The sequence below is a fragment of the Eptesicus fuscus genome, chromosome 9 (assembly GCF_027574615.1).
Source record: "Eptesicus fuscus isolate TK198812 chromosome 9, DD_ASM_mEF_20220401, whole genome shotgun sequence".
Lineage (NCBI taxonomy): Eukaryota > Metazoa > Chordata > Mammalia > Chiroptera > Vespertilionidae > Eptesicus > Eptesicus fuscus.
In genome coordinates this window covers 16,653,979-16,664,968 of record NC_072481.1, presented here as the reverse complement: position 1 = coordinate 16,664,968, position 10,990 = coordinate 16,653,979, and the positions used below count along the sequence as shown (strand labels likewise).

The 10,990-nt window shown below is 48.3% G+C and overlaps 1 protein-coding gene across 3 annotated transcripts in view; it reads right to left on the bottom strand.

The window, feature by feature from the left end:
- Window positions 1-8,524: 8,524 nt before the first annotated feature.
- The window catches only part of WDTC1 (WD and tetratricopeptide repeats 1), a 51,613-nt gene continuing 49,147 nt past the window's right edge, over window positions 8,525-10,990 (bottom strand). For all 3 annotated transcript variants that reach the window (XM_054721510.1, XM_008148020.3, XM_054721511.1), the window contains exon 16: window positions 8,525-10,498. In XM_054721510.1, the coding sequence (XP_054577485.1) occupies window positions 10,301-10,498 (198 nt within the window). In that variant the 3' untranslated portion in view covers window positions 8,525-10,300. The remainder of the gene's footprint in view (window positions 10,499-10,990) is intronic.

Sequence of the window (10,990 nt, the reverse complement as noted above, 5' to 3'; positions counted from 1 at the left end):
TTCCGTGTGGCGTCACTTCCGGGAGGTGGGTCCTCCCAGCTTGGCCTTCCCACCGGGAATTGGAGTCGCGTCCCTCAGGGCCTGGGCTGCCGGGCCCCCGGCCCTCGGCGCTCTCCAGTCTTGCGCGTTTGCGCCTTCACCGCACGGCCGCGGGTGGGGATGCCCTCAGGCCGCGCGCAGTCCTGCACGGAGACAGACCCAGAACTCTAATTCAGTAAGCTGAGGGCTCGCTCCTAAAAGGTGTGATGCAGTCGCTATTTATTGAGCACGTCTTAGGTGGCAAGCACTTGATATATATTGTTTTTAATCCCCATGAATTGGTTAGACCTGCGTATTTAGGTATTTCTCCCAGGTTACAAGTGAGCAGTTGAGGCTCAAGGGTAATGAACACGACTCAAACCCAACACGTCTCCCTTGTCCTTTTCATTCCATCATCTCTTACGAGGCCGTGGTAGCAGAAAGGAAGGATAGACTACAATATTACGTGTCGTGTGTGTCGAAATAGAGGAGACTTGCCTGCAGATATTTGAGCCGGGTCTTGATGTTTGCCAGGTGGCACAGGGGTGAGAAGGGGGTGGAGGGATCCGTGCAGCTGTGCAAAGAACGGCCTTGCAGAGCACAACGTGCGGGAGTGAGAATATCCCGTTGGCTGCAGTAAATCCGAGCTTTAGATGCGATCCGATCCCTTCGTTGTACAGATGGGAAAACTGAGGCTTAGGGAAGGTGTATAATTGTCTGAAATATCACACAGCCATATAAAGAAACCATGCTCAAATCTTGGATTCGTGAGCGTTTTAAAGGGACAAAAAATGCAGGGGTGGAAAAGGGAAATAGGGAAACAAGAAGGAAGACGGCGCTAAAAACCAGGCCAGAGGGAGATGTGGACAAGTCTACCAAGGAAGTTGGGAGTTACTCCTTTTGGGGAAGGTCTTCTTCCCTTGAATTACCCTCCCTCAATGCTGATCTACAGAAAGGCTGCTGTCTGTCTTGTTTTTTTCAATGCCTAGTTTTTTTTTAAAATATATTTTATTGATTTTTTACAGAGAGGAAGGGAGAGGGATAGAGAGTTAGAAACATCCATCTGCTGCCTCCTGCACACCCCCCACTGGGGATGTGCCCGCAACCAAGGTACATGCCCTTGACTGGAATCAAACCTGGGTCCCTTGAGTCTGCAGGCCGATGCTCTATCCACTGAGCCAAACTGGTCAGGGCAATACCTAGTATTTTTTAAAAATATATTTTTATATCAGAGGGGAAGGAAGAGGGAGAGAGAGAGAGAAACATCAATGACGAGAATCATTGATCAGCTGCCTCCTGCATGCCCCCCACTGGGGATTGAGCCCATAACTGGGCATGTGCCCCGACTGGGAATCCTACCATGACCTCCAGGTTCGTAGGTCGATGCTCAACCATTGAGCCACACCAATTGAACACCTAATATTTTAATGCATTCTGAGGGATATGTCTGTCTGTTATGGAACTCTAAGGTCCTTGATTTCAGTAGCTAGCATAGTTCCTTGTGCAGAACAGATGCCAAATATGTTTATTGATTTATTGAATGATTGGATGTTCTTAAAGACCTCATAAAAGTCACAGATGAAAATGACTCTAACCCACTCAAAACTCTTTGAGTATGTTTGTGCTTCTCCTGTGACCCATGTGTGGTGTGTGATCCTTAAAGGGCATCTAGCACAGGGTTTGGAATAGATCAGGTGTGCAGTATGTATTTGTTGAATGAATAAATCACATCTTAATTCAATCACTATAGCTATCTAATCTTCTAAATCACAGGCTCTGAGGAAGGTCTATGCCTTAGACATTCCTCTACTATCATTGTCAACTCGTAATTCTAGTCCTTTATTGTGTGTATAGATGAATAAACAACCTAAAAGTCTTTTTCAGGGCCTGCCACAAATTGGGTAGTAGTAACACAAGTACTAATCTGACAACCTTGTGTCTTCCCGTAGCACTTCAAATAAACAAAAATATCTTACCATGGTTTACAAGGCCCTGCATTTGCACATGCCCTTTTCTTGTTTGTTCACTATACTATAGTCATATTGGCCTTTTTTCATTCCTCTCATGTGCCATGCTCTTTCATGCCCAGGAACTTGGCACACACTGTTCTCTGAAATTCCCCCTGTCCCCCAACACTTAAACTGGCTAGCTTCCATTCACCTGAGATTAAATGTCGCTTTCTCAGAGAGACCTTCCCTGACCACCCAATCTAAACCAGACAGCCCCTGGCCCTCGCCCTTGAGACACCCTATTCTTTTCTTCACAGCACATCTGTAGCTGTGTACTATTGGACTCCCCCACTAAGCTGGAAACTCCTTGAGGGCAGAAACTCCCTGTTCACTTCTGTAAACCCAATGCCTAGTATTGTCTAGCACATAGCATTTGCTTAATAAATACTTGCTAAATTGAATGAATGGCAAATATTGGTGTCTACAGACAGTCTAAGGACAGGAACCTAGCTTATCACCTGCTACCTCTCGGTGCCCCAAGCTTTTTTAAGGGACCTATGGAGGTTGATGGGTACAGTGCTCTGGAGTAGGTTCCAACCTGAGAGCCCTAGCTCCCTTCCCTATGACCTGCACCATCCTACTTGGCCTAGGTAGCTGCATGTCTTAGGCAGGCACATGAGGAGGGCCAGGTACCTGGAGGTCTAGCTCCTCTGACTCCTCACGGGCACCTACCCCAGGCTTGTTCCCCACCAAAGCCCATCCACAACCCCCCTCCCCCACCACACACACATTACCTTGTTTCTCTCACCCACTGTAAAAACCTTCCTGGCTTGTGCCCGTTCCTCCTCTGTGGCTGCCACCCCTATCACCCACAGACAGATGGGAAATCTCCATCAAAGACTAACACTTCCTTCCAGGCCCAGGATCACAGCGGGGTCCTGGAAGAAGCTCCTGTAACATAGCTCAGGAAAGGATTGATAGGGCTCATAGCGTCCCCTCCCCCAACACATACGACCTAAAATAGGAATGACCATCTGGATCCACTTATAGGGCAGGCTGGGGGAGGGAAGGAGGGCAGAGCTGGAACTGCCAAGCTGGGAAAGCTTGGAGGGTAAGATGTTGCTTGTCTGAAGGGTGAACTCAGGGCACATTCTCTCTTGGCCCCTGTACAAGTCCTGGGGGCTCACATAGCACCTCCCTCAGGCTATCTCACTCTCACCCTGATATTCAAGGCCCCCATGATCTGGCCCCTTCTTTCCCACCCTCATCTCTGTCTCCCTTGGGACTTGCTTGGCATGAATGCCCTGGGATGTCTGCCAGTCAGAGGCACTGCATACCTCATGTCTTTGCTCACACTGTTCCTTCAGCACATGCCCTTCCCCTATTCTCCTACACCGCTTTCAAGGTTCCTAGCAAATGCTTCCTCTTTGCTCCCAGAGCACGGAGGCTGTTTCCACCTATTGAATATTCATGTGTACCTGCATTAGCTGTTTACATGCCTGTCTCCCCCAAGAGACTGCGATCTTCTTGAGAAGGGAACTGACTGGATCTATTGGTTCCTGTATTCAGCACAGCATCCGGCAGATAGGGAGTGTCACTGGAGCTGTTTGTTGGCCACAGATGGCCCCCTTTAAGGCTCTGGGGAAGAACCGCCTCAATCAATAACCCAGGGAAGCAGGGCGGAACCAGGGCCGGTCATGGAGGAGGCTGGAGGAGCTGCCAGGCATTCTGCAGTGGGTGGTGTGTGGGAGCGCAGTGTCCTCTCTCCTGCAGCCTTTCTGCTTCTGTTCCATTCATTACCTTCTCTGGTTCCTGGAGACTGGGGTTCTCCCCATGAAACCCTAGACTGTCTCCCAGGATCGCTCCAAACCTTTCCATGGTGAGGAGGGGATCCTTTGAGAACAGACCTGATGCATTAGATATCAGAGTTTATGACTTTCTTTTCCATCCCATTTTATAGATGGACAAACACCCAAGATTGTAGAAAGCACAGCGAGGATCAGAATCTAAGTCTCCTACTCCCAGGTGGTCAGTAAGGCACTGTGGTTAAACATGTGGACAGCAAGCCCAGTGTTTGAGCCTCTGTCAGTGGTTGTCATACTTTAGGGAAGTAACTGGGCCTGTCAGGGCATCAGCTTCCTCATCTCTAAAATGGGAAATGGTAACTCACTTCTTGTAGGTTCCTGTAAGGTTTGATAGGCTACACCTGAACAGTTCCTGGCCCCAAATAAACATCAGTGTTAGTTATTACAGCAGTTAAGCCCAGCGGATGTGGCTTAGTGGATTGAGTGTTGTCCCATGCACCAAAGGTCATTGGTTTGATTCCTGGCCAGCGCACATGCCTGGGTTCCAGGCTCGGTCCTCGATGGAGGGCATGCAGGAGGCAGTCGATCAATGTGATGCTTCTCTCTCATCGATGTTCCTATTTCTCCCTTTCCCTTCCTCTCTCTAAAAATCAATAAAAATACATATATATTTTTTTAAAGACCGCACATTATCATTGTAGGACTCTTAACCACTTAAAAAGCACTTTGATGTGCACAATCTCAGTATGAGTTGGAGCTTCCTTACAATGCGGTGAAGTAACTACAGCAGTATCATAACACCCATCTTACCGATGAAGAGGAGTTGAGGGAGGCTCAGGAACTTTCCTGAGGTCTAAGTATGTATTAGGATTGGCGTTCTGAGTCTCAAACCTGGGCTGTCTCTGCTGGTGACCTCTTTTAGGGCCATTAATGAGTGGATGAGGCTAGCCTGAGATTCTGTAAATTACTATAACATAGGTGCAAACTATGGCCTCATTAGGACCAGAACCTGTTTTCTTTTTTTAATATATATTTTTATTGATTTCAGAGAGGAAGAGAGAGGGATAGAAACATCAATGGAGAGAATCACTGATCAGCTGCCTCCTGCACACCCCCTGGGGATTGAGCCCACAACCTGGGCATGTGCCCTGATCAGGAATTGAACCTTGACCTCCTGCGTCATATAGGTTGATGCTCAACCACTGAGCCACACGGGTCGGGCCAGAACCTATTTTTGATCCAACCAATAGAGTGCCTCATGCCTGCCATCGTGTCCATCAGTATGCCTTCCTTCCCTGCCAGACAGAGCCTGGCACACAGCAGGGCACTTGATGGCAGATGTATGGGGAGGATTCACAGTTCCCAATGAAATCCATGCAGGGATTTTACACAACCTCCATATTTGCTAGTCCACGTCTTCCAGATACTGTGACGGCTCTGGGAGGGCAGGGGGAGTTTGTTGTGTGCATTTTCAGTAAGCCAGCGCCAGGCACACGAGAGGAGCTCAAAAGCACATGACATTAAGTGACTTCTAAAGCATTGGGCCAGGAATCAGAGATAGGGATCCAGTCCTGAATTTGCTTCTAACTCACTGGGGTCCTTAGGCAGCCCATCCTTTTCCTGCCCCTTTGGACTTCATTGTCCCTATTTGTACAATGTGGGGTAGGGCCAGATCAGTGGTTCTTAGCTCTGTTGGTAATTAGAATGAATCTCAGACTTAAAAATAATGGGTGGATGCCTGAGACCCACCTCCGACCAATTAAAATAGAATCCCTGGGGTGGGGCATTGGTCGTTTTTAAAAGTATCTTGGGTGCCTCTAATGTATAGGCAGAACTAAGAACCTCTGAGCTATATGATCTCTTACTGCCTTTTAAGTTCTGCAATCACATTTCAGCACGCTCCTAAGCACAAAGACTGGCAGCCGCCCTCTGGGGCTACACCCGCCCACCACAGACACGGGTCCCACTTCTGTCTGTTCTGCTAGACACTTGCTGTGTAGGCTTATCTTTGCCCCAGGCTCTCGATCAGTATCAGCAGGGTTGGTGAGAGCTTTGGATGTCACACATGCGGAAGCACTTAAAAATGGAACACCATGGTCTTTTTACTGTCTCCAGTTTTGCCTTTTCCAGAATGTCATACAGTTGGAATCATACAGTGTGGCTTTCAGACTGGCCTTTTTCACTGAGCAACATGCATTTCAAGTTCCTCCATGTCTCTGGCTAGAGCTCATTTCTTTTTGTCACTGAATAATATTCCATTGTATGGCCGTACCACAGTTTATCCATTTACATTTTGAAGGACTTATTGGTTGCTTCCAGAATTTGGCAATTATGACTGAAGCTGCTATAAACATTCATGTAGATTTTTGCATGGACCCAAGTTTCCAATTCATTTAGGTACATACTAAGGAGAGCTATTGCTGGATCCTACGGCGAGGCTACATTCCTTTGTAAGAAACTGCCAAACTGTCCTTCAAAGTGGCTGTACCATTTGCTTTCACACCAGCAACGAGTGTGAGTTCCTGTTGCTCCAAATCCGTTGGTCTTGTCAGCTATTTCTATTCTAGCCATCCTCAAGGTGTGTAGTATTTCATTGATTTAATTTATAATTCCCTAATGACCTAATGTTGAGCATCTTTTCATGTTTATTAGTCACCTGTATGTCCTCTTTGGTAAGATTTTTATTCAGATCTTTTGCCCACTTTTTAAATTGGGTTGTTTTCATATTGTTAGATGTTTTTTTGGTATATTATGGATGTAAGTCCTTTATCTGATGTATTTTGCAAATTATTTTCTCCCAAGTACTTCTTTTTTATTGAAGGGCAGCTGATGAGGGCTGAAAAGGTGGAGCACAGTGAATGATTCTGTATGCCAGTGTAATGGTGGATACACGATACCATGCAGAACTGTGCAATACAAAGGGTGAACTCTATTCTAAACTATAGACTTTAGTTAATAATAATGTATCAATATTGGTTCATTAATTGTAACAAATATATCATAATAAGGCAAGATGTTAACAATAGAGGAAACATAGCCAGGGAGAAAGGAGGTATCTGGGACTCTACTATCTGCTCAATTTTCTGTATGCCTAAAACTGCTCTAAAATAAAGTCTATCTCTCTCTCTCTCTCTCTATATATATATATATATATATATATATATATATATATATATATATATATATATATATATTAAAAAAAATAGTAACTCCAAATGAAAGGGAACCCCTAGTGAAATATTCCATTGGCTCCTCCTTGCTTATAGGATGAAGCCTACCATCTCTCACCACGCCCAGGGAGCCCTCCACAATTTGACCGCGCCTTCGTCCATGGGCCACCCCTCCCTCTGCAGTGCAGCTGAGCTGAGTTACTCAGGCTCCGTCAGGGATTCTGGGACTTTGCACTACACTCTCTTGGCCTGGAACATTGTCTTTCCCTTGCCTGGTCAGCAAATGTTTTGAAAAAGCTTCTGCAGACGTCAGTTTGGGAACACAGAGGAATCTGTGACACCAGCCCACAGCACTTGCTTCTGGCAGGACCGCCTTCCTGTCAGTCTCCTGTACGAAGCTGAGCATACCCCGCTGGCCCCAGCCTGGCGTTCAAATGAGCAAACAGAAAAAATAATAAAATTTCAGTAGTGAAACCATTGCTCCTACAGTACTGAGGCACAGTTCCCAAACTGTGCATCAAGCCACCTTAGGGTGCCACATTAAATTCACAGGGGGCTCAGTAGAATGTTTAAAATTTGAGATAGTCAACATCTGTTGGCTATGGAGAGAACTACGTTCAAGGTAGTTCAGTTTCATCATTAGGCTGTGCTACATTCTTTTATATTTTTTTATTTTATTTATTTATTTTTTTGTGCTACATTCTTTTAATGTCCTCTTTGAGAACCTGCGTTTCTAGTGGTTGCTATGATAAAAAGCAAATAAAAGTCAGTGTGCAACAGGAAATGAGGTGGTGGTTTCCAATCTGATTAGAGAGTTTGACATGTTTTTCAGTGCCTAACAAGCACATGGATTCTACTAATTATTGTAGTTATTTAAGAAATAAATAAAAATAGTTTCATTTATATATAGTATTTTTAAAATGACAACTGGCTTGGAAAGACATAAATTCTTATTGATTCAACTACTTAATAAATCAAACTGTGAGGTATTTCTTTTGGGTTAGGGGCTCTATGAAAAAAATTACCGAGACACTAATGGTGGGGATAAGTGTGAGTTGAGAAAGTTTGGGAACCCCTGGTCTAAGAAATCCTCCAATCCAGGACACATAAAAACCCCTGCAGGCTGTGAAATAAATTTAGTGGGTTATAACCAGCATTTTTTCTCATTAATAAAATAGAATGGGAAATAGAATGGTAAATAGAACACATTGCATGTAGCAAGGGTATTATTGTATAAAACGTATGTTCATTGTATACATATAATAAGCACAGGTATCTTAGGTCGCAATGTAAAATGTCTATGTTTGGGTTCTAATTTAAAAGTTTGAAAAACCACTAAGACCCTAACCTCCTTATTTTACGGATGAGAAAACAGCCCGAGAGTGAGAGCTGATTATTGCAAATCATAGCCAGCCACCAGTGAGCGCCGGGTGGCCACTCTCACAGGCACGCTCCCAAGGCAGGCCTCCTTCTGCCTGGTAGAGGTGTGGTTACTCAAAGTCACAGAGCTACAGAGGTGAGGGACCAGGTACCCTCACTTTGGTCCCAATACCCATTCGCACCACACAAATGCAACCAGCCGTACCTAGAACAAAACGGTTTTAATCAATTGCGTCACCCTCACTCTCCTGGGAGCGGAGCAACAAAAAGGCTCGGCTCCTGCCCCCAGAGAACAGTAAGGCTTATGTGTCTCTCCACACTGCAGGGCCAGGGCTAGACAGGCAGGGCACAGTGGGAGGGAGGGAGGGAGGGAGGGTGGGTGGAGAGCAAGGAGAGAGGAAATGGTGGGCAGCTCGAACACAGGAAAGCAAAGGGGCCCCTGCGGGTCTGTGGGCCCAGGGCCCAGCCCCAGTGCTCCTGGCTCTCCCCTCCTTGGCTGGAGAAAGGTCATGAAGAAGAGACAGGGGAGCAAGTCCCAGCAGCAGGAGGAGCAGCAGCTGTTTCCTTCGCCAATAAATAGACTTCATTACCAAGGAGAAGAGAGGGGTGGAAAGAGGGACTGGGTGGGAGGGGGGAGAGAAGCTGCCACCTGTGTTGCTGGGATTAAAGCAATGACGAGATAGTGCCAGACCCCCCACCACTATCCTCACCCCCCTGTCTTCTTAAAACTGTGAAAAAGCTTTTCACATGGCCCTCCTGTCTCCAGGGCTGCTCTGAAGCCTGACTGAGAGGAGGCACCTGGCAGAGATGGGCGGGAGGAGGGAGGGAGGAAAAGAAGGGGCTGCTTCTCCCCAGAGGCTGCAGCTGGAGGGCTGGAGCCAAGTAAGCACTGAGGGGAGGGAGGAGGGAGAGGGGAGGAAGGATGAACCAACTACTGGGAGCAGCTCCCGAGCTGAGAGCCAAGGAGCAGAGAGAGGGGGGCTTGGTGAGTGATGGGGTGACCGCTGCATCCAGTGTAAAGCTTGGGGCTGCTGAGGAGGGAGGGGACTGAGTTAGGGACTTTCCCATCTGAGTGGCTCAGGAGACTCCCCCTCCTCCCCCCAGAGCAGCAGGGGACAGAGAAAAGCCATCACTTCTTTGGTCTTTGTGGCGGCTCTGCATGTGGGGTGAGAGGAAGGGGAGAAAGGGCAAGAAGGGCCCTTAGCAGGGAGCCCCACCTCAGCAAGAGTAGGCCTGGCTGGGAGCTCTGGCAGAAAGGTCACAGTGAGGCCAGGAGCGCCTGAGAAAGGAGAGTAGCCGTAGTGTGGAAGGTCTGGCGTGGGTGGGCAGGGTACAGTGTGGTGCCCCCTCTCCCCCTCCAAGGTCCTCAGGAAAGACTGAGTACCCAGGGGTGGCCAGTGAGAGCAGGCACAGTGGCCTGGCCTTGCCCACACCAGGTCCAGGGCTCCCATCCTTCCTTCTGCTTCCACCCTGACACAGTGGCTCTGGAGGGAGGGTGGGACCCCGTCCTTTTTCAGAGCCTTCCCTGAAGACCACGGAGGAGGGAGCTAGCCTTGCCAGTCAGGGAGCAAGAGTGGCAACAGGTCAAGGCTAGCCCTTATGGACTGGGAATTCCAATCCCCTTCCTGCTGCCAACAGAAGGGTAGGGCAGCCCTTGAAGACAGCTTCAGCCTGGCCTCCACACCTGAGGCAGGCCAGAGCCCTCCAGGGACCTGGGAGGGGAGGTGGGGGGGCAAAGGGAGGGGCTTCCCCTCCTGCTCTTTTGCTCAGGGCTGGGGTCAGTCAAGGGCAATCTGCCCCAAAGTCTGAAAGCCAGCAAACTGTAGCAACCCCCACCCCCAATGCCAAACTAACAAACAAAACAGGGGAAATGAAAAAATGGGGTGGGGGGAAGACAAACCAAAACAGAACCCCCTGCCCTCCTGCCCAGGGTGGAGGGTCCAGCCAGTAGCAGGGGCTGGGGACCAGGGCTGAGGGTCTAGCTGGGCCGGCACTGCACCTGGCCCTCGGAGCTGTCCTCATCGTCAGAGGCCCCAGCACCCCCGCTGCTCAGGCCTGTGATCCGGTAGCCCATGTTGAGCAGCATCACTTCCAACGGGTCTGCGTTCATGCGCCGCTGGTTGGCCTGGGAAGCGCCCTCCATGTCCTCCACGACTCTGCCTGTGAGGTCTTCACTCTGTGGGGGAGGGACACCAGGATGTATAGGAGAGGCACACATATGTGTAGGGGACGTACACGCAGACTGAGCTATACATATGGAGGAGGATGTGCACACCAGATGTCTATGGGTTTATATCGGTTTGTCCATATGTATACATGGATAGAAGGAACATACACACTGGAATATGCATGGGACACCCACCAAGACATATGTGAGGGATACCCACATGGGAAGGGACACAACACCCTGAGATATATGTAAGGGATCCACATGCTGGGATAGATACTGGGGGGAATACACACATCAGTGTATACATGGGGTGGTCTGCACCAGAAAATGATGGGTACACACCACATCAGGACATGTACATAGGGGACCATGCATGGGCATATGTGAGGGAGAACACATACTGGGTACCTAGGGAGGGGGTACAGCCACAACTCCCCATTCTTTGCTGTTGCCACTCCCAACAACCCTTCCTTTGTCTTTCTTTTCCTTCCTCAAGGG